Raw genomic sequence first — 24,280 nt, forward strand, 5'->3', positions numbered from 1 at the left:
CCTTCTTGACTCTTCCAGACCTGGTACAGGCTCTGTGAAAGCCTTGTCATTTAGCTCTCTCCAGGCTATATACTAGCAGTTAATTGGGTAACATACGTAAAATGTAGCTGAAAAGGTCAATTTTATGTTCTGTAGCAGGGTTGTGGTATTTGTTTTGTTGTTGTTTTGTCAAGGCTATTTTAAATGTGTTAATACTTTTATGCCTCAAAATATTTATTTATTCATTCATTCATTTATTTATTATTTGTCCATTGTTCATTTATCTATCTATCTGTTTATTTAATGTGCATTGGTGTTTTGCTTGCATGCATGTCTGTGTGAGGGTGTCACATCCCCTGGAACTGGAGTTACAGACAGTTGTGAGCTGCCGTGTGGTCACTGGAAATTGAACCTGGGCCCTCTGAAGAGCAGCCAGCAGTCCTAACCACTGAATCATCTCTTCAGCCCCTCTTTGTGCCTTTTGAATCATTAGCAGCCAAGAGCAAAGGAAAAGGAGCTTTTTTCTCTGCGACTGCAATGTTGTGAAGCTTGTTGTTATGTGGAGCTGGTCTGCTTGGAGGCTGTGGTAGGGCTGTGGGGAGTGTCATGTTGGCAACCCTGCGTTCCAGGCAGCAGGTCTGTCTGCCGGTAAAGCCCCCGTGAGCCTTTGCCTCTGCTTCCTTTGCACTTGGAGGAGCTCACCTGTCTGTAAGCTCATTTCTCTTGATTTCCCATCACTTACGAGGGGACAAGTCTCTGATGTCCCTAGCTCTTGTTGCTGTTGTTTACTGACCAGAGACAGACACTTCCCATTACTCTTCTCAGAATTCTGAAGATAGGTTTGAAAGTGAGACTTAAGTGTTGCCATATCCTAGATGACTCTTTGTAATTTTTATGACATTCTTGTTCATGATGAAAATTAAGATTGGGTAAGTTTCCTTTGGTATTTGATGACTGGTGAAGATGATACACTGTGTCTCCTGAGCACTGTCTGTGCACTGGGCTCTGGGCAGATGATACACTGTGTTTCCTCAGCACTGACTGTGCACTGGGCTGTGGGCAGATGATACACTGTGTCTCCTCAGCACTGTGCACTGGGCTGTGGGCAGATGCACTGGAGTGATGCTAAGAAGGTGTTGTCCAATAAATAAGCAACAGTAAGAGGATAGGTCCTGTAGGAATCCATACTCTGGGTTAAATAGGACTTGGTTACACACACACACACACACACACACACACACACACACACACACACACACAGAGAGAGAGAGAGAGAGAGAGAGAGAGAGAGAGAGAAACAAATGCAGACTTTGTAGTATATATACCATCATACAGCATTTTAGAACTAAAGAACTTTACATGTTAACTATCATAGAAAGGCTGGCCTGGTGTTGGTAATGCTTATATAATCCCTGAACTGGGGAAAGGGAGACAGGCAGATCCCTGGGTCTCAGTGGCCAGCCAGACTGACATAGAAGGTGAGTTCCAGGCCAGTGAGAGATCCTGCCTCAAATAAATAACAGTAAGTGAAGAAATGATAAAAAGTCAAAGTGAAATGACATCTAATACAATTCTGTGGCCTCCACATACAGAAGCACATGTGTGCCCACATTTGTGTCTGTACTTGCACACACAGTGTGCACTTGCAGACACATGAACAGAGAAGTTAATAATTTTGTGAGTACTGAACATTTGGGAATGAGATAAATACTAATGCAAAGTCATGAACACTAAATACCAAGTGAGGAATCAATTCATGTAGCATTCTATGTAAGTATGGGAGATGTAGGTAAAAATTTCCTCTAATAGTGAGCAATTTGAGTGATTTGAAGAGAAATACAATGTAGTCATTTTCATTGTGGAAAAGGGATAGATGATACTGTGAATATTCTCAAAGGGTCAGAAGAACAGGAAAGCTTAGCTGGGTTGGTTGGGATACTTTCTTGGGAAGGTTTCCCTGGGGGGTCTGTGGAAACGGTGATTCTGACCAGAGGCTTTCAGCTCACAAGGGTTGAGAGTCGCAGTGGCTAGTTTGTCTGCCTCCGGTGAGTGGTGGAGCTCGGTCCGGAGCTCTCTGGACTGCCCTTGGTGTTCTCTCTTACCGTGTCCTATTGCTTAGGAGGAGGTAGGTCGGGGTTAGAAGTGCAGATCAGATGCCCGGGCAATGGAATGGGAAGTTAAAGACCACATTATGATGAGGTCTAACCACAAGCTGTTTCAGTTCTGGATAGGTTTTCTGTGCACTAAATACTGCTGTGTGCTCACTGCTGTCCTGCTCAGAGCGCACTACAACAAGCCATTAGTGCTGTCTTCTCTGGAGACTCAGCTCTTTGAATTCAAGGGGGTAGATTCCTCTGGATCTTGGATTTAAATGGATGTTCTCTCTGATTCTCAGTTTTAAAGATGAAATAATTTTTCCTTTGCAAGTGGAACAGCTGCTTGGGTTAGCAAGCTGTAGGTAATGTCTTTTTGGAGTAAAGGGAGGAAGGGGTCTAAATTCAACTCTTACTGGTTTATACTGTCAGCAGTTAAGAACAACTAACATAGGTGCTTTTACCTAAAAAGGGAAGTGAGTACTGTGAGGCTGTGGAGTGTTTTTACTAGCAGATTAGAGGCTTGTATGTGGTTTTAAAATACGTAACCAGACACATTAATGTAGTTCTCTTTCTCACCCCTCTTCTTTTTGGCCACAATTTTATCTTCGGGTTGACAGATGCCTAAGGATTCAGAATAACATTTTCTGAATCACCATTTGTTATTTTAAACTGTAAGGGCCTGGCACTGCTCTTAATTCTATCTGCCAAGACTGTTTTCTGGGCTTTGTGACCAGGTTTCTAGTAGTAGATACCTTCCAACACTTGGCTTATAGGGCCCAAACCCTATTTTGTTCTCTACCAGGGTCTCTGTCATAACTTTGACCTGGCTGGAGAATAAAATGAAGACAGTGTGACTGTTTGAGAGTAGACCCTATCCTGACTTAAACCTGGCACTTTATATCTCAATTAGTACCACAGTCCCCCAAGGTAGATATTCTTACACACAGTTACATATGAATTATTCAAAACAGTCATTGCTGATGTTGCGGCACTGTGCTGAGTACTAAGGCTTAGTACTAAGTACTAAGGCACTGAGCACTAAAGTGCTGAGGATGTTATAGTGAATGTCGAATGAGGTCCCTGCCAGAGTTACAAAGAGGTTAACCGACTTACCCCAGGTTTCAATAAGAATGGCAGAGCTAGGGTTTAGAAGAGCTTGGATGGATTCCAGAGGTAACGTCTGCAACCACCATTACATTAGGCTGCTGTTTAGATACCTTGCACAACCTTTAAATACATAAGTACGACAAGTCATAAAAACAGGTGCAACCTCCTGAATTCTTTTGTTCTAAAGGCTCTTGACGAGTACAAGACAGAAACGTGTCTGTGCTGACAGGCCTACCTGCCCAACATTGCCTTTTCTATTTCCCTCTCTACTCATACCCGGGCATATACTGGATACCGTGGCCTGCCTGCTTTAGACCCTGCGTTTTGAAGACTGGAAGATGTTGTTTCCTTGGTTTCCTGAAAGTTCCTTGCCTACTCTCGCGTTCTTTCTTGTTGCTCCGTGGTGAGTAATGCATTGTTGATAGTGTCATGTAGTCATTCCAGTGGAATATTTTTTCTTTTCCCCAGTTCTTTCTGATGAGGATGTGAACAGGAACACTTTGGGTAGGTTTACCTTCTGCAGTTGACTCAGTTAGAAAATGTTTTCTGTATCCTAATTCTAGGAAAGAGTTTTGAGAGTGGGAAGAACATGTATGTGTCCCCTGCCTACCATGATCAGTTTTATTTGTATTCTAAGTTGATTCTTTAGCTCATGTTATTAAAGAGAGTACTCATTTTAAATTGTTATTATTATTTGATTTTTCAGGACAGGGGTTCTCTATAGTGGAAATTGATGAGGCAATTCCATGTAGTTTATCTGAGGTCAAAGGAGGTTTATTTTGGGTAAACTTACAGCAAGCAAAAGGGTTGGTTACAGGATCCAGGAGAGGTGAGGCGTACTTCAGCGTGGTTCTCTAGAGAGAGCCCGGCATCTGGGATCACGAGGTAGCCAAGAGAGAGCTAGTGCGTGCACATCTCAGGTCTTAAGTGGTCCCTGACTCGGCCACGCTCCAGACAGGGGCAAGTACCTAGCAGTTACCTGCTGCCTACTAAGGCGGTGCTTCAGGGGTAAAGCTCTCATGTAACAGCCCTGGCTGTCCTGGACGGCTTTGTAGACCAGGCTGGTCTTGAACTCACAGAGATCAGTCTGCCTCTCCTCAGTGCTGGGATTAAAGGTGTGTACTACTACAACCACCTTGAGAGTTCATTTTAAATTATGTTATCATGTGCCGATACCTGGGATAAGTGAAATTCAACAGTTTCAAAATAAGTTCAAGGATTTCTCTTAGAAATTACTGGAAAGCATTGCAAATGCTTAAGACTCAGAACCTGAATTCCATCTGTGTTCTAGAGTTTAGGTAGGTATTAGAACTATTTGGTATCGAGGATGCAGTCAGTTTCATACTGGGTGTTGTGTGTATAGCTTCTGCTGCTTTCCAGGACTGAGGCCAAAGTCCAGTTGGAATTGTTTGCTCAGGCTGCCTTTGCTGTAGCCACCAGCTGTGGCCTTCTGAATAATGGTGACTTGTCAGGAAGGATGGTAGTGGGGCACACAGCTGTTTAGCCTGTCCTACAAGGATCTTAGCTGCTCCAGAGCCTCATGAACCCCTGTCCCAGTTCCATATAATGCTCTTCATCAAGTTATATAGAGGACAGACAGCTTAGGCAAGATAGGACATGACAATTTGCCAATATCCCAAGAGTGCCCAGAATGCCTGTAGCTTCTTTATATTTACAAGCACAGACTGTTGTAGGATTTTGTCAGTAACATAGCCAGGTATCATATGCATCTTACCAGACCATAATACCATTTTTACAGCTCTTCCTGGACCTTGCACTTTGTGCAGACTGAGCTCTCCTTCTCGTTCCTTTAGATGCACATGTGTCTCTAATGCTTTCCAAATCTTCAAAACACTCAGTGGTTAGCATTATGTCATCTATATAACAGAATCTCTTCCAGAGGATGGGCAGGGCAAGGCAACATCCTGAACCACCATCCTATAATAAATTGTGGGGTTACAAAGAGAGCCTTGGAGAAGTTCTCTGAAAGTCTGTTGTCAGGGATTGTGAGCAAGTGTCAGGTGATCCCAGAAGTTCACAACTAAAGATACTAAAGGCACATATGAGCAAGGTCTGATGCAGCGTGGAAAGGTTCCATCTGTTTGTGTCAGTTACTTCTTCCAAAGATCAAGGTTGGGCACAAAGCATGGATGGGAAGTGCTGACTTAACTAGCTCCCTGTGACCCTCAGCCATTCTTTCTGTACCGTTCCGTTTCCATATCCTGGAGCTCTTCCACAGAGCCTCCCTGCATTTCTCCACACCTGATGAACTCAGTGGGCCTGACTGAGTCCGCTCAGACCCTCCACCAGGGCACCTGCAGGCCGCGTGCTGACACTGTTGCCTCCCCATTCGCCATTCCTGGCCGGTGAGGGAATTCCTGCCTGGTCAGACGGTCCCACCCTAGCATAGCCTTTTGTTGGAGGGAAACATGCTCTCCTCCATCTAGGGGATAATTAGCCGCCCCCCGGACAGGCTTGATGGTTTTACCTGTGTTGTTCCGTAACAGTTATCTTTGTGAACTGCTGCTTGGACTTCAAAGCCTTCCAGAAAGCTGCGTAGCACACAACTTGGCTTTCTATTGATTCTTTCCTTACGAACTCCAGCTCGACACGAATCTTGCCACATTTGTCTTTGAGTAATCCAGACCTCTTCTTTTGCTTTTTCTTTTTTTAAAAAAGATGTAATTATTTTTATTTTGTGTCCATTGGTGTTTTGCTTGCGTGTATGTCTGTGTGAGGGTGTGTGATCCCCCGGAATTAGAGTTACCAACAGTTGTGAGCTGTTGTGTGGGTGGGGAATTGAACTTGGGTTCTCTGGAAGAGCAGCCTGTGCTTTTAACTGCTGAGTACTTTTTAAAGATTTCACATGAGTAGAGTGGGCAGAGAGGCACATGCCTGAAACACCAGCGCTGTGAAGCTGGGAAGGACTTCACTTCTCGGCTTTACTGTTGTTTGCTTGTTGTGGTTTTTGAGACAGGGTTTCTCTGTGTAGTCCTGGCTGTCCTGGAACTCCTCTGTAGCCCAGGCTGGCCTCGAACTCAAGACATCCATCTGCCTCTGCCTCCCTAGTGCTGGGATTAAAGGCGTTCGCCACTATCGCCTGGCTTTGCTTTTTTTATTATCTAATTTAGGTTGTTCCCTCACTTTAGGGACTCTGTTTACATGCTGGGATGGAGTGTTTCAATGTCTGAGGAAACTATTACACAGTACTGTAGATGTAACCGGCCTGTTAAATAAGAAACAGAGAACGGATTGCAGAGTTAAAAACCACGAGGTCAGAGCAAGAGCGGAACCTCACCCTTCACTGCTTCTGCGGTTCCTCCTCTCCGCAAGAGACCTACTTCTCTGCGTCCTGTCTATTTAAAGACTTTCTGTTCTGTTTTCTCATTGGTTGTAAACCCAGCCACATGACATCCTTGTCACTGCCTGTTTGTACAGACATCCAGGTCTTCTATGGTTGGTATTGAGATTAAAGGCGTGTGTCTGCCATGCTGGCTGTGTCCTTGAACACACAGAGATCCGCCTAGCTCTGCCTCCCAAGTGCTGGGATTAAAGGCGTGCACCACTACCGCTCAGCTTCTGCTCGGGCTTGCTCTGACCTCAAGGCAACTTTATTGACATAAAAATAAAATCACATTTCAATACAAATAAAATATCACTATACAGTACTGGGGACCAAGAAAATCTGAATATATCGTGTGAGATTAGTGGATAGCTGATGTGGGTGTGTCTAACCTGTAAGTAATGCGTGCTACTTGGTAGGTGCATGTCAGTGAGCTAGTCTCCCCGCTCTTGTAGCCCTGGCTCACCTTGGACTCTGACTCCCTCCTCCAGCCTTCACCGTGCTGGTGTTGTGGGCATGCACGCCTCTGCCCATTCTATGTCAAATCTTCAAAAAGAACTCAGGTGCCATGTGTTGCCAGTTTGCCTTCTGCGGCTGTTTTCTCTCTGTTAAGTATTTTTTCTTTAGAAAATTAAGTCCTGGTGCTGGTGAGATGGGTCAGTGAGCAAAGGCATTTGCCGCCATTTGTGCTGATCTGAGTTTGGGACTTGAAAGTCACGTGGTGGAAGGAGAGAACTGACTCTTAAGTTGTCCTCTGACCTTCATGTGTGCATTCTGGAGCATGGCCCCTCCCAGTAACTGTAAGAAATAAAACAGTAAGGCTTCCAGCGCTTAGCTGTAGGTCTAGCTTCTGAGGAGAGGATGGAGCGACACAGGTTTGTAGTTTCGGGTTCTTACTGAGGATCTGACCTAACACTTGCAGACGGGGTCAGTTTGGCCTAGTAAGTGTATAATTCAAGGGAAAGGTGTGGTCTTTATTTTACTTGGGTTAGTCCTACAGTTTTTTGATAGAAGTAGCTTATTGGCCCTCTGAATTGAGGATGCTACTTGCTTTTGAGTTCTCGTTAAAACTGGGTTTGACTTTGAGATAGTTTCTATAGGTCCCTTTACGTCTTTTCTGTTTTTAAAACCAGTGAGTGTTACTGCCGACACTACTGCCACTGAAAATAATAATGGGTTACAACTCATTCTTAGGTTTGATTTCCTAGCTTAGTTTTAGGGAAAGGTTCTGAGGCCAGTGAGTGTTTACCTTGTGTACTAATTGATGCTTTTGTAGTTTTTGTGGAGAGGGAACATCAAAGACCTTTCTTCTGTAAACTTGGTCTGATGCCGTGTTCTTGTGAAGGATTGCCTAGGCTACTTCTATCCAGTCTATATGCACAAAGAGTTCAACAGTTTCCTTAATTGCATTGTATTTGTGCACATGACCTAGAGCTTCAAAAGCAAATTTAACAGGAAATGTCATTTTGGGGGTGCAGGGTTTCCCTTAGCCCAGCCTGGGTAACTGAAGATGCCCTTGAATTTCCTAATCCTTCTGCCTCCACCTCTCAAATGCTGGGATTATAGGTGTGCACCACCTTACGGTGTCTACCTAAATACTTAGACATTTTTAGTGTGTTCTTCTGGAAGCATCTGCATAGGAAACAGCTCATCATGAGTTGGGGATAAGGTCAACCACATTCTTCCAATATTGATCCTGTATAATAGATAGCAAACAATTGGTCCAGATCAGTATCTGTTTGATTCCCAAAGTAGTGAGATTGAGTAAACAATGTCATTGACTGAAGTATTTGATGAGGTATTTCATGAAAGAATTTCATAGGTTAACTTTTTTTTTTTTTTAATGGTTTTTGAGACAGGGTTTCTCTGTGTAGTTTTGGTGCCTGTCCTGGATCTCCTCTGTAGACCAGGCTGGCCTTGAACTCACAGAGATCTGCCTGCCTCTGCCTCCCGAGTGCTAGGATTAAAGGCATGTGCCACCACCGCCCGGTAGGTAACTTTCTTTCAATGATTGGCATTCTTGAAGAGAAACATATGACTGTAATAATCCAAAAAAAAAAAAAAAAATCAACCTGTTCAGAGCTGGAGAGATGGCTCAGAGGTTAAGAGCACTGGCTGTTCTTTCTGAGGTCCTGAGTTCAATTCCCTGCAACCACGTGGTGGCTCACAACCATGTATAATGAGATCTGGTGTCGTCTTCTGGCGTGCAGGTCTACATGTAGGCAGAACACTGTATACTAAATAAACAAAACCTTAAAAAAATATATCAACTTGTCTGGTAGATTTTGAAGAGGATCTCTGTCTCCCTTTTATGGTTTCTTTTGCCTTTTTTTTTTTTTGTGTGTGTGTGTCTGATTTCTGATACTTGTTATATATTTGTTCAGTAAAGGAAGTTAGCTGATACCTGCTTGTAGGCAGAGTTTTCCTGTGCCAGGAGTCGCTCCCAAATAATTAATAATAATTAAATGTAGGTGTTTGGCCAATAGCTCAGGCTTGTTACTAGCTACTCTTACGTTTTAATTAACCCATTATTTCTTATCTATGCTTTGCCACGTGACTTGGTACCTTCTCCATGCATGGCATGCCCATATTGCATCTCCCTTTGTCTGCTGGCCGCTCCTCTGACTCTGCCCTTCTTCATCCCAGCATCCTTAGATTGGTTGTCCCACCTATACTTCCTGCCTGACTACTGGCCAGCCACTTTTTATTAAACCAATTCAAGTGACCAATCTTTACAGTGTGCAAAAGGGTTATTCTACAGCACCTGCCCCTTTGTTTTTTGTTTTTGTTTGTGTGTGTTCCTGGAATCAGCCAGTTATGAACTAGAAGGTAGCAGTGGCTTGTATACTCCCTTCACCTCACATCCTGACTGGCATTGAATTAGGAGATTACATTCCCACCAGTGCAGACTTTGCACCTGGGTACCACTGTGCCTCAGGATGGTGGCCCTTCCTGAGGAGGAGGACAGAGGTTTTTTGTTTTTTACGAAGTAAACTAGCTTGAATAAATGTAGGAAGACTTAATTGCTTTGATGCTTTAGGCTTTCTGCTTCCGGGCAGACAGAAGAAATGTATTAAAAGTTGGTGTTTTGTGTTTTGGTTTTATGTTGCTGTGTCCTGTTCAAAACTCAGCAGTGATTTTTAGTTAGTACAAGAGAAGTATATTCAATAAAAATAAGTTTCTTCTGAAAATGTATTCTAGCTTCAAACCATCAATATAAAAGTAAAAAGAAAAACTATCTCTATGATGCATAATTTTATCCCTACTCTCTTGCTTCAGGCCATAGAAATATGATGCTGCAGAATACTTCCAAGTAGAGTTTCTTCTTAGTGGTGATTGGCACACAAAAGTGGTTTGTTTTGCTATATCTCTCTGACTGTCTTTATAGGTGATTTCTTTCCCTGAATATGGGTTACCTAAGGGATTGACTTTTTAAGTGAACATCTTTTTCTTTGGTCCACATCTGTAGAAGTCAGAGATTAAGCTGGGTACCGGGAAAATGGAAAGCTAGTGATATGTGACATCAGGTAATGGTACTGGAATCACTGGATTTACATTTTTGGAACTGATTTTTGGTTAGCTCTGTGGCTTTGGACAGGCCATTGAACTTCACTCACTTGGCTCTGAGTTCTTGCCATCTGTAACTTGTTTGTGGGGAATAAAATGGTCTCCAATAAAGCCAGGCATGGTGTTCCACACCTTTAATCCCAGCCCTCAGGAGGCAGAGGCAGGCGGATCTCTGTGAGTTTGAGGCCAGCCTGGTCTACAGAGTGAGTTCCAGGACAGCCAGGGCTGTTACACAGAAAAACCCTGTCTCAAAAAACTAAAATAAAACAAAGTTTCTGCTATTTCTAAAAGCTCCTGATTCTAAAGTGTGACACAGGAAAACACTGACTTTCTGAGCCACCTTACATCTGTCTACATAGGTTGTTAATTATGTAAATGGTAAAAGCATGTGGTACACTGCCCTAGGCAGCCTAGAACCATCCGATTGGGTTGTTACTCATACCTAATGTACTTATGTACACAGTAGAAGAGACTTGTTTATTTTTAAGGTTTATCAATACATGTATGTATGTAGACCATGCACATGCCTGGTGCCCTGTGGAGGTCAGAAGAGGACATCAGATCCCCTGGAATTAAAGTAACATGGTTGTGAGCCTCCATGTGGGTGTTGGGAAAGAGCAGTGAGGACTCTGTTGAGCCATCTCTCTAGCGCCCCATTTTTAACAGTTACTGTCCTACTTTATGTGTGGAGTTGCTTTGTCTACATGCATGTGTAGTTTGTACCTGCCTGGTACCAGCGGAGATCAGAAAAGGGTGTTGGATTCCCTAGAACTGGAGTTATAGGTATCAAGGTGGGTGCTGGGGATCAACCCGGGTCCTCTGGAAGGGCAGCCAGTGCTCCTAACTGCTGAGCCGTTCCCCCAGTCCCAGCTTGTTTCTAAAAGAAAAACGACTCACACACGGGAAGGAGATCCCGAGTCTGGAGATAACCCGGACTCAGAGTGGACGCTTGTATCTCCAGCTTGGGTGTGTGTGCATTTGTCAGAGTGGGGTAGTTCTTAGGAGGGATAGTAACCGCCGAGACAGTCAGTAAACATGGGTAGTATTCAAACGATTACTAAGACTTCCTCTTGTGATTAAACAGATGTGGTTTTCCCATAAATCTTTGGAGAACTGTATGAACATGAATCAAAATCAGAGCTCTACCTTGCCGTTTGGGTCATTTAGAAATGACAAATGCCTATGTGTCAGCTATTAGAAAGCTCAGACCTAAAACCTTGAAGAGTATTTAGTGAAAAATATTTGGGCAATAGAGTCATGATTGTAGCCCAGGTTGGCCTAGAACTTACTAAGTAACCGAGGCTGGTCTTGAACTTGGAGTTTTCCTGCATCAGTCTTTTGAATATTGAGATTACAGGTATGTACTACTATAATTTGAGACTTTTTTATGATCAGTCAGTGTGTTTCACAAACTACAAAAGCTATTTAGTGGACTCAAAGCTGTATACATTCATTTAGACCTTATATCAGTGTAGTAAATCAGAAACTGTAACTATTTGAAGCCAACAGATAACTCATAAGCCTGTTTTAAGTGTGAATACATAGAATAACATGAGTACTTTAGAACCACAGCTGTTCGTTAGGGGTCCCTCCCTCCCTCCCTCCCTCCCTCCCCTCCTCCTCCTCCTCCTCCTCCTCCTCCTCCTCCTCTTTCTTCTTCTTCTTCTTCTCTCTCTCTCTCTCTCTCTCTCTCTCTCTCTAATAAATGTGTTAAGTCTGTCCCTAAGCTTTTACAGTATAAAATAATGATGGCACATGAAGGTCCTCCACCGAAATGTAATCTTGTCCTCCAGCCTCCTGCTGTCGATAAGACCCCGCTTCCTCCCTCATCTAGGTAAAGTAGTTGCTCTGCGTGACTCCTGCAGTAGTGACACTGACCGTTCCACTCTCTCCCAGCTAAAATGCCCTGACGGTGGGACTGTGGCACCTCAGCATTGTTTGTATCCCAGCCCTTAAATCGGTGGTGGACTAGAAGATGGTGGTACAGGCCAGCAGACCCTGAATGAATGACTGATAGTCAGTTTGAAGTTGGGATGGAAGTGTCTAAAAGGTCTACCAGTACCAATGGCAGGCCTTCACATAGAGCCTGTGAAGAGGAGGTTTGGAGATGGCCAGAAAAGACAGATGCAGAACTGAAAAGGAAGTGATGCAAAACTTTGAGCTGAAGTATCTAATCTGTTGTTTTGTTGTTTGAAGTAGTTCGGTGTGTAGCCTTGGCTAACCTGGTACTTTCGTGTAGCTTAGGGTGGCCTTGAACTCAAAACAGTCCTCCTGCCTCAGCCTTCTGAGTGTTGAGATTACAAGTACACACCAGTGTGTACTTTTAAGGATCTAATTTTATAAAAGGAAAACTTCTTTGTCTAATGAAGGCTAAATCTTATTTACCAAAATTAAAATTAATTTACCAAAAGAGATTTATGAAATAATTAATTTCATATAGCTAACTAACACAGTGCAGTAGTTTGATTTATTCCCCTTTACCTGATCTCTTCATTGACTAGATATTTTATAATTGACAAAGAAATCACCAATAATTATGAATCGAGTAGGAGAGAGGGTTGGTTGTTACTAAAGGTTAGAGAATTGGCTTTTGAGAGATACTGTGTTTTGCATTTAGTGTAGGCTGTTGATTTGTTGTTTTCGTTAGTAGTGGTATGTGTATTAGAAATTCAGCAATCAGTCTTTAAAGGGCTCAAATAGAACTTTTGTTTTTGTAGTCTATTTTAAAAGTTGACTTTATTGAAAACCCAATTTTGGTTGAGTGATGGCACACACCTTTAATCCCAGCACTCAGGAGGCAGAGGCAGGCAGATCTCTTGAGTTCTAGGCCAGCCTGGTCTACATAGTGAGTTCCAGGACAGCCAGGGATACATAGAGACACCTGACTCAAAAGACAAAACAGAACACAACAACAAAAACCCAAGGAAAGAAAACCCAACCTTGGGCTATTCTTAGCCCTATCTGAAAGGAAAAAGAAAAAAGTGTGTGAAGTACATATCTTGTCTAACTGTAAAACAAACAATCACAACAGAAAAACCCAGTGCTTCAGGCACAGGAGCACAGGCCTATAATCCCAGCTATTTGGGAAACAGGAGGATTGCAAACTCAGTGTATATTTGGGTTACAGAGTGAGTTCAAGGTTAGCTTGGGCTATACAGTGAGAGCTGTCTTAAAAAAACCAAACAACAAGAACAAATCCCCAAACAAAAATGAGCTGAGCTGGAAATGGGTCTCATTTGGTAGAGTGCTTGCCTAACATGCATGAAGACCTGTGTTGGATTCCCAACACGACATAAACCAAGTGTGGTGGCATGTCTTGCATTCCCAGTACTTGTCAGATAGAAGCAGCAGGAAGATCAGTAGTTGAGGGTCATTAGCTACATAGAGAGTTCAAGGCCGGCCTGGGCTACATGCAACCCATTCTCAAAACACAAAACAACACCCCATACCCCACCAGCAAACAAAAATCCTTGAAAAAACAAAAGATTTGTAGGGTTTCTTTTGGGAGGAGAGAACTTTGGAAGAAGTAATGTAGGTAGATGTGTTGGGTACCGGTGGAGTTAGAGTATTGTGACAAGGATTTGGCCACAAAGGCAGCAGACATTTCTCAAGGATATACTATGTATCAGGTATTACTCTAAAGATTATAAATATTTGTAATCTAAATGAGATCTGAACTGTGTACTTTTCTAAATAGTTGTACTCTCATGATTATACAGTCCTAAAGTGTTAGGTCAGGGGTTTGTAAAAAGATGTGTCTGAACCCAATTGATTTTTTTTGTTTGTTTGTTTTTGTTTTTTTGAGACAGGGTTTCCCTGTGTAGCTTTGTACCTTTCCTGGAACGCACTTGGTAGCACAGGCTGGCCTCGAACTCACAGAGATCCGCCTGCCTCTGCCTCCCGAGTGCTGGGATTAAAGGCGTGCGCCACCACCGCCCAGCCAGAATTGATTTTTTTGAGTGGAGTTGAGAGGATTAAGCAATGAGGGTGGACTTTGTGAGTGGATTGCCCATGTCCTTCCACCCTCCCAGATGAAGTGTCACAGAGGAAGTACAGGTCTGGAGTGGTGTGGGCTGACAGGCAGACAGTGTGATCCTGCCACTTGGTTCTTGCGTCACGGTGAGTAATCACTTCACCTCTTTGAGCTTATTCGTCCTTTTCCTGTGTAGCATGAGGTTGGTGATACCAATCCCATTTCTTAGAGTTGTTTGGAAATGTAAGGAGGGTGAGTCTAAAGCTTTAAAGCATGGTTTTCCTTCCCTTGTTTGCATTTCATGTCACGTAGGTCCCTTGAGTAAGGAAGGTGGCCATATCTTCTTTCTTTCTAAGAAGGTTATATTTTTTGTATGTTGGAAGGACCTGTATTAACCAAAATACAGCCTGCCAAAACAATCTTTCATCTCTCCCTCCCACCTTACCAAGAATTGTGTTCCCCTGCCCTCCTCTCTCTCCCTGTCTGGATTCCTTGGAATTGACATCATAAGCATGGAGGAGTCTCTGACCTTTGAAAATGCTTGAGTCTTCAATGTTGTAGTTTTTCAGTGAGTTTTGAGAAGAGTTGGAGAGGACACAGAGGCAGATCTAATGCGTGGTGGAGCGGGGAGAGTGGGTATGGAGTGGGAATGTGGAAGCCTTGGAGAGTGATGTCAAGGAGAGAATGTAGATTCAGTAGTTTGGAAGCGTTTTAATGGAAGTCTGTTGTCTTCCACCAGTACACTAGTATTTAACCTCAGCTTCTCGTTACTGAGTAGTTGGGGACTCAGTACGGACAGATGGGCTTTAATACAGTGCTAGTCTGAGCTAAGCCATCTTTAGGCAAGAGAAGCTATTCCAAATAAAATCATATAACAGTCTTCAGCAAATATCTTTTAGATAAGCCACTGTAAATCTGCCTATGTGCAATACTGGTATGTGGGTGGGTGGGGGGTCTGTCTGTCTGTCTGTAGGTCTAGAGTTGGGTATTATACAAATAAGTTTCAATTTATTGGAATGAAAACTGAGTACCTGGTAGTGAATGGGACACAGGAGAAATAAGGCAGGTATTTGCCTCACATTGTTCCTGTTTGGTGGGGATGTAAACATGTAAATAAAACAAAATATATGCTCTATGACCTTGTAGTGGTTTGAAAGAAAATGGCCCCCAAAGGGAGTGGCACTGTTAGGAGGCGTGGCCTTGTTAGAGTAGGTGTGGTCTTGTTGGAGGAAATGAGGAAGTGTGTCACTGTGTGGACAGGCTTTGAGATCTCTGTTCTCAAGCTTCACTCGGTGTGACAGTCAGTCTACTTCCTGTTGCCTGCAAGGTGTAGCACGCTCAGCTCCAGCACCACGTTTGCCTGCACAATGCCTTGCTCCCCTTCATGCTCATAGTGGACTGAACCTCTGAAACTGAAAACAAGCCACCCTCAATTAAATGTTGTCTTTATGAGAGTTGCTGTGGTCCTGGTGTGTCTTTATAGCAATAGAAACCTAAACTAAGACAGACCAAATAATGATAGATGTGGAGGGCAGGGTTCTGTTGGCACACCAAGGGGAAAGTGGACTCCAGAGAACACTTTGCAAATGAGTCAAAAGCTCACTGCTAGACCAGCAGTCCTCTCAGGCAGGGGAACAGTCTGCAAAATGATAGACATGAAACAGATACACACTTGATGGGACTAATAGGAGGTAGAGCCAGGTCATGAAGGGCCTTTTCTTGATGTGATATTCAGAATTTAGATGTTGAACTTGGCTCGTTGGAGAGCTGTTGAGGAATTTTGAGCACTGGGATATGATATATTTATATTACAAATTCTTTACAGTAGGGGCTTATAAAGGTTGATCAGTATTTGTGGAAAGAAAGAGGAAGTTCTTTTCTGGGTCCCGGTTGTCAAAACTTGAGATAGAATAAAAGCTTGTTAAGGGCATTGTGGATGGATTTAAGAAGGAGAAAGAACGAAAGAAAAGAGAAAAAGAAGCCGTCTCAAAGGTTATTCCTGAGCACAAGGCAGGGAAGGAAAGCCCGGCGCCTTCCTGGCTTGTCACTTCTTTGATAGATTAGGAAACATTGCAGAGTGGGAAAGGGTGGAGGACAGAGATGAGAGACTTGTCTTTATGTGTCTAGGGTGAAGTGTCTGGGGCTTCTCGGGTGGGGCCAAAAGAATTTGAGACTTTGGATAGCATTTGGGTGGGCAGGGACATGAATGGAGTTTTTCAAAGAGGCGCTGCAGAGTAAGAAATAGAGGGCTCGTGGCCAGAACTGTGTGCTGAACCTTAGTGCAGGAACAGGCAGAGTCCACAAGGTACCCCAGGAGGCTACAAGGGGAGCAGTGCTAGGAGGATTGTGATGCTACCTGTGATGGTGCCAGTGTCCTCTGGTAGAAGCTGATCTGAGTAGGATGAGAACTAAGCATAAGTTAGGAAAGTAGCGTCAAGGGGCTGGCTGCAGAGATGCCTCAGAGGTTAAGAGCACCGGCAGCACTTCCAGAGGTCCTGAGTTCAGTTCCCAGCAACCACATGGTGGCTCACAACCATCTGTAATGAGATCTGGTGCCAACTTGTGGTGTGCAGAACACTGTATATATAAAACAAATAAATAAATCTTACAAAGAAAAGAAAGTACCAGGGGTTAGTGTATTTAAGGAGTTTTTCAGAAGAGGATGGTAATGTTGTCTTATTCACTCACTGCCCTGTTGCTCTGCATTGGAAGCTGGTTTACAGTTTCAGGTTTAATCCATTATAATGGCGGGAGAATGGCCGCATGCAGGCAGGTGCTAGAGCAGTAGCTGAAGAGCTCCATACTGCTCCATAGGCAGAGACAGAGACTCATGGGCTTGAAAAAACCCTCAGAACCCATCTCCAGTGACACACTTTAACAAGGCCACACCTCCTGATCCTTTTAATAGTACCACTCCCTGTTGACTAGACCTTCAAATACATGAGCCCGTTGGGGTGGGGAGGGAATTCTTATTTAAACCATCACTAATGTGCAAGAAGGGCAGGGGAGAAAATCTAAAGGAAGTCCTTTTGCCTTGCTTTGTAGGTTTTATTTTGTTTTGTTTTTCCTGTGCAGTGGGACCAAGATCATCTGCTAAGAGGAGGTGAGGTAGCTCCTTGACTAGGAGGCTAGGGGGAAGTGGTGAAGGTGTGGAATGGTCCTGAGGCAGTCACGGTATAACAAAGTCAAGTAAAAGACAACGGTGTTCTGTTGAAAAGAGAAAACTAAATATACTTTGTCATCATGATGATCTGCAGAATTATTCAAGCTTATTTTTTTTTTTTTTTGCTCAGTCACTCCATCTAATGGCAGAGAAATTGAGTGGACTAGCTATGTAGGTTGGATAGATGAAACAGATCAAGAAACTTGGTTTTGAGCAGGAGAGATGGCTTAGTGGTTAAGAGCACTTGCTACTCTTACAGAAGACCTGAGTTTGTTCCCAGTACCCACACATGGTAGTTCACAACCTTCTATATTTCCAGTTTCCAGGGATCCAATGTCCTTTGTTGGCCTCTGTGAGCACCAGACATGCATGTAGTATTACACATACATACATGTAGACATAAATAAATCTTTAAAAAGTCAATTAGCGGGTTGGGGATTTAGCTCAGTGAGTGGTAGAGCACTTGCCTAGCAAGTGCAAGGTCCTGGGTTCGGTCCTCAGCTCTGGGAAAAAAAGAAAAAAAGGAAAAAAAAAGTCAACTAGGTTTTTGCAGTGAGGTAAATTATGTAAACGATAAGTTGATTTCTCTGCCAGTTCTGCAAGAAGAGACAAATGGACTCTCTTTAGTCTTCTCTCTGCTGCCATCCTAATGTAGTTCATCCTGTCTCTTTAGCAGTAAGTTCCTACGGCCACTGCTCCTTCAGATTCTCCCCACCATCATCAGTATGATTGCAACAACAACAAAGGCTTTAAAACCTTTTCAGTCTGCTATCTTAACAATTCATTTCTGATTCCCTGCTCACAACCCGACAGTGCGTATCATTGCTTTCAGGGTAAAATCTCAGACTTCATGAGGGTCTACCAGGTCCTCTCGGTATCTCCGACCACTCTCGCTTCTTTCTCATGGGCGCCTGGGAGATGCTTCACTGCCTGGAAGTGCCATTCTGTCCTACTCTGTCGTCTCCGTGGTTCCCTGTTCAGTGCTTTTCCTCACTCCTCACAGGACAGAACCTCATCATTTTCAGTGTAGATGCTTTATAAGCATGGGAATTGTGTCCGGCTCACTGTTGATGTTAGCTATTGAGCAGAGTACCCAATGTTCAGTTGGCAGTCATGGACTTTTTATTGTCTCATGCAAATGTGGTTGAGAGAGTAGATGTCTTAGTGAGAAAGTGGGTTCAGAATGGAGCTGGAAGCCTGTGTGATAGCTGCACATGCAATCCCAGCAACCTAGGAAGCAAGCAAAGGTAGGAAGATCACACAAGTTGGAGGCCAGCCTGCATTACAGAGGAGCTCTGGCCCACTGAGGGCTGTGTAGAGACACTGTCTTTAAAACAAAAACATCAACATGAAATAAATGTTTTCAGGACGTGGCAGGGTCTGCATCTGAGTTGTTGCAGTTGAGATAAAGTTTTTAGATATTGCGAGGCAGATGGATTACAGATGAGCATTGGAATTTCTCAGGAAAATGGTAGAACTTGAAGTGAGGAAAACAGAAGCCTTTAACTGATATGATTGGCGCTCCCTTTCTGACAGGACTGAAATAAGGTGACATGAATCTGTGCATGTCTTAGTCCCTCGAGAAGCAGTGGGGTCTAGCAGGAATACATGGGCTCAGATTTTCTAGGTTTAGACAAGCTATTCACCTGGCTTTTTGTTTTCATTGTTGATAAATAAATAAGATAGTCTGTGGCAGTTGGGAGTGGGGTGTTGCTAGGGAGTGTGTGCTGGTGAGTGTTCTGCTCCAGCCCTGAGGGTGTGTCTTTGAAAGGCCTTATGGGATATTAACTGGTTCCTCTTAGTTCTTGGTTTCTGTCTTAACTTCTGGAGAGCATGGAAGTGGGAGGAGAGGCAAGTGGCAGAACTGAATTTGAGCAAGAGGCTTCATTTATCAGCATGTTGAGTTTGTAGTTATGGTCAGCACCAGCATTTATAAATGAATACAGACACAAGCAAATACTGATCAGGGAAAGGGTTTATAAAATAAATATTACAATGTCATGATGTTAGGCTGCAACAAGTATTTATGTAAAGTAATGATATAATATTTTCCATCATTCTTGGGAGTCAGTTTTGTTCTGTAGAACAGAATAAAAACCATTATGTGAATGGTATCAGGGAGGGTCTAGTGATAGCGTGGCTTTTGTTTAGAAGAAAACAATTTATAACAGAGCTCAAAAATAATGAGCTCCCTGTCAAAGCTTGTACTCACTTGGAACTGGATGAGCTGTTAGAGATGTAATAGAAGAGGCCTTGCACGCCACTGAGTAATTGGTGATGGCCCCTTTACTAGGAAACTGGGTGATGTTGACGTTTGACTCTGTCTATGCACACAATCAACAAAGATTTGAGGGTTGCCTCCCTTTATTTGAAAAGTTGAAGGTTAGTGTTTTGTTTTCTTGTTGGGGTTTTTCCTTCCCGGGTGCTGAGACGGAGATAGACTGAGTCTTTGTCATTGGCTTCAATCTCCCCATTTGGAATTTGAGGAGCTGCAGCCAGGTGTGGTGATGGAACAAGAGCCACCGTCCTTACTGTGGGCGAAGGGCACGGTCCATGCTGCCGTGTACCTGCAGAGTCAAATACAAGAATGTGCCGCCAGAGTTGGCTCTAGTGCTTCAGGTTTTGCTGAAGAGCCAGTCTTTCCAGATAGGAGTTGTTGATTTTAGATGTTTGAAATGAGTGACCTACCTTCGGTACCGTGTAAGATCCCAGATGCCACAGCATCACTGGTTTTCATTTGCGTCTCTCTCTCAGGAGCCTGAGTCTGGCTGGAAATTGTCCATGTGCCTGTATCTCCTGTCTGCTAAGTACTGTTTGTGTTTTTCCTATGTCCTCTTAGAAGGTTGTTTTAGTAGCTTACCTGGTATTTATTTATGTATTTATTTATTTATTATTCTATCTACCTACCTACCTACCTACCTACCTACCTACCTATCTACCTACCTATCTACTTACTTACCCATCCATCCATCCATCCATCCATCCATCCATCCATCCATCCATCCATCCATCTCATAGCTCTGGCTGTCCTGGAACTCCCTCTGTAGAACAAGCTGGCCTTGAACTCACAGAGATCTGCCCTCCTCTGGTTCCTGAGTGCTGGGATTAAAGGCTGAGCCACATTTACCAGTCTTGTTTTATTTCTTATTTTTTTTTTTTAAAGATTTATTTATTTATTGTGTATACAGTGTTCTGTCTGCTTGTATGCCTGCAGGCCAGAAGAGGAAACCAGATCTCTGGACACCAGATCTCATTATAGATGGTCGTGAGCCACCATGTGGTTGCTGGGAATTGAACTCAGGACCTCTGGAAGGGCAGTCAATGCTCTCAACCTCTGAGCCATCTCTCCAGCCCTCCTTGTTTTATTTTTGTTTTTGTTTTTATTTTTATTTTTGTTTTTGTTTTTTTTTCCAGGGCTGAGTGTCGAACCCAGGGCCTTGCGCTTGCTAGGCAAGCGCTCTACCACTGAGCTAAATCTCCAACCTCCCTTGTTTTATTTTTTAAGAGCAAAGATTGAAGTTCATTTTGGAGCTAGGCTCTTGATTTTGGATTATTTATATGTTGTTACTTAGGCAGTACTCATCTTCTGTGACCAAAGTGGTGAATACATGGACTTTGGAGAGAATTCTCACCTGCATTAGGAGATGAAAAACCTGTTATTCACCTATGAATTCTGAAAGCATTGATTTTTTTATTTCCTGCCTCTGCCTCTTGGGTGCTGCTGATGTTACAGACATGTACCACTTGCCTACCTTGAAGTTAAATTCTTAAGCACAAGCTTCAAGGGGACTGGGTCACCTTTTAGAAAACTTGGTCAGAATTTCATGTAGTTCTGGGTTAGTGTGAGGTCAATAACCTCACAGGAATGTTGGGTTGGTGCTTAGGATATTGAAGCACATGAAAATTAGGCATTTGTTTATAATGAATTTATTCAGCAGATATTTATTACTGCGTATTATATTATAGATGCCTTGCTAAATGTTGGACTGTGCTACAAATAAATCATAGCCTGTACACTGACCTATTGTATTATTAGAGCACTATAAGAAACAGTGGTTTATCTTTCTCAAAACAAACAAACAGACAGACAGAACCAACAACTAAAAAACAAAAACAAAAATCAAAAGAACTCCCACCAACAAAGCAATGGCGTTATCAGGTTAGAGACTTAGAATTTTTATAACCCACAAGTATTTCCTATTTGCCTTACTATGTCCAAGGAATGTAGAGTGTTGGGATCAGATCATACCACTAAACAAGTTGTATCCTGAGACAGGCAAGGAGTGAAGGAAAATGCTGGGGAGTCTTTCTTTGCCTTCCGGTTTTAGGAGGAATGTTTTGTCTGAGTCACCCGTTGTTTTTAAAAATTCTGGTTTGGGCTTTTCCAAAAAGATGGGATTAGTGAGTGTAACAAGGCAGTTGGGTACCTGGGCGCTTTATGAATGAACCCCCTTTTCCAGAGCCGGTGAACTTGGTCAGAGGTTGCTCTCCACCCTGTTTTTGCTTTCTCAACTGGGACTGTTAACCACAGAGGAATGGAATGTTGGCGTGGTGCCAGGCTATCAGGTCAGGGACATAGTTTCTGCTAAAGTCAAGTCTGGAAGAAGGGATTTTTTTTCTTTTTTCGGATAAACTTACCTGGCAGCCATCTGTCTTGGAGGAGAAGAGCATTTCTGAGTCTGCCTGGTTTTTGAGTTCCTCAAGTTACTTTTGTCATGAGCCTTGGGCTCTCCACTCAGATGTGCAGAATAGCTTGTTGTTTTATTTTGATTGGTTTCAGCATTCACTTTACTCTTCCTGTTTTCTCAGCTAGCATGAGAATATTAGTCAACCCTGAAATCATCTGCTGTGTGGTATTCATTTGTCTAATGAATATCTACTAAGGGCCAATGTGCCATGTACTGTGTCAAGTGATTCATTCTGGTGATACATCAGTAAAGATGACACACGACCTTCAAAAACTTGACCTAGACAGAGAGTGATTGAATTAACCTCAGAGGAAAGCCAGGGCACGATGGCGCATGCCTGTAATATTAGCATTCAAGAGGCTGAGGCAGGAGGATTGCTACATGTTTTAGGTTAGCTTGAACAACATAACGAGGCATTGTCTCCAAAAATAAAACTAAAAACTCTTAGTAATAAATACGTTTCAGGAAGAAAATGAACATGGTACCATGTTAGGGGACATTGCAGGTTGGGGAGCTTTGTAGGGCAGCCATCTGCTGCCTCCTTTCTTTAGACTGGGAAGCAACCTTGGCACTGGGGTGGGTGTAGAGTACTTGCCTAGTATATACAGGCCCTGGGCTTAATACCTAGTGCCTCCCTCCTTGAATGAATGAACGAACAAACAAACAAACAAACAAACAAACAAACAAATAAATAAATCGTGGAGGGAAAGCCTTGTGCAGAGTGGTTAGTGGTTATTGTAGGCATTAAGACATTTTTGTTAACAAGGAAATTGTGATTCTTCATAAATAATTTTAAACTCCTTTGTTTGAAAATTCAACTATAATGAAGGAACCAGAATAGTTTACCATTTGGTTAAGGAACTGTTGAAATTAGGCTGTCATGATGCTTTTCTAGTTACTTGAGCCTTGTACGCTTATCTCCTTTTCAGGTCGAAGCCTGGATTTTGATCTATGTTCTGCTCACATCCTGCTGCCTGAGAGTACTTGATGATCCCATGACCCTGGACATGGATGCTGTCCTGTCGGATTTTGTCCGTTCCACAGGTGCAGAGCCAGGGCTGGCCCGAGATCTTCTGGAAGGTAAGGAGAGCATGAGAAAGGGAAACAAAATCTCATATTTACTATTAGGATGATTTGGAATATTTAAGATGATCAGAAAAATATTTTTGTATACTGTAGGCCCTCCATTTAAGTTGCTTCTAATTATCTGCTTTGTGTGACTCACTATAGTTTTAAAATTCAAAATCTCTCCTTCACCTTGTATGTATTGGATACCTTTCTTCATCATGAGTTTGTATTCAGGTAATCCAAGGAAAAAGTTAGATCAGCTCACTAAAATCATAATCATAAGGAAAAACACCTAATCTTGACCTCTAACCCCTACATGTTTGTATATACACACCACACACATGCTTTAGCTTCTATATGCACTTGTATGCCCACACCACACATATGTCATACACATGTCCAACAACACACTCAAAATTAAGATGAAAATGAAACCATCGTCTTATAACGTGGTCAGTGTCTGTGCCGTGTGCCCAGCATGTGCAAGGTTCTTGAGAGGTATTCTCTCAACTGCCATTTTTGAAAACTGAGGTTCAGGGAAGTTCCAGAGGATTTGAACCTTGACAGGCTTTTAGAATGTGGCTCTCAATGATTGTGTTACGTATGTTATGAACACCTAGGTTATTGAAACAAGAGCAGAGCGTTCTGTGAAAGTGCAGACGGGGTCTGAGTTAGGTCTAGAGTACAGGAGCGTTTTCAGGAAGGTGCTCCAGGGAAATAGCTTACAAGATGACCCTAGGAGGGGAGAGGACAGTGTGATGTGGACACCAACAGTGAGTGAGATGGGAAGTGGGCTACAAGAGTGATGGGGGCTGGTTAGGTGCACAAGAAGTGGAATATGGGGGGCCTTGTTGGCCATAGTAAGGAATTTGTACCCTAAGTTCACTGGAAATGAAGTTTTTAATAGAATAGTTTTTAGAGTTTCAGTGTTTAATCTATCCCAATAGGGTTATATTGGAAGGTGGCCAGTGGTAAACATAGGTAAGAATATTGTCATAATTTGGGTGAGAGATGATGGTGACTCAGACCAGTGTGGGGGAGAGGGATTGGAGAGAAGTGGTTGAGAGAATTTATAAGAACCAGTGCTCACATGGTGGCCCATAGCTCTGTGCAGCTCTAGTTGGCTTCTCTGGGCACCAGGCAGGTGTGTGATACACAGACACACATGCAGACAAAGTACTCATACACATATAGTAAAAATAAGTGATCTGGGCGGTGGTGGCGCACACCTTTAATCTCAGCACTCAGGATATCTGTGAGTTTGAGGCCAGCCTGGTGTACAGAGCAAGTTCCAGG

General features: G+C 43.1%; 1 protein-coding gene across 3 annotated transcripts in view; it reads left to right on the top strand.

Annotated features, from left to right (window-relative positions):
- Otud7b (OTU deubiquitinase 7B) overlaps positions 1-24,280 on the top strand; it is a 60,393-nt gene that overhangs the window by 12,371 nt on the left and 23,742 nt on the right. For all 3 annotated transcript variants that reach the window (XM_036189934.1, XM_036189935.1, XM_036189936.1), the window contains one exon: positions 22,846-22,996. In XM_036189934.1, coding sequence (XP_036045827.1) covers positions 22,846-22,996 — 151 coding nt within the window. The remainder of the gene's footprint in view (positions 1-22,845; positions 22,997-24,280) is intronic.

Source organism: Onychomys torridus, chromosome 6, assembly GCF_903995425.1.
Source record: "Onychomys torridus chromosome 6, mOncTor1.1, whole genome shotgun sequence".
Taxonomy (NCBI): Eukaryota; Metazoa; Chordata; class Mammalia; order Rodentia; family Cricetidae; genus Onychomys; species Onychomys torridus.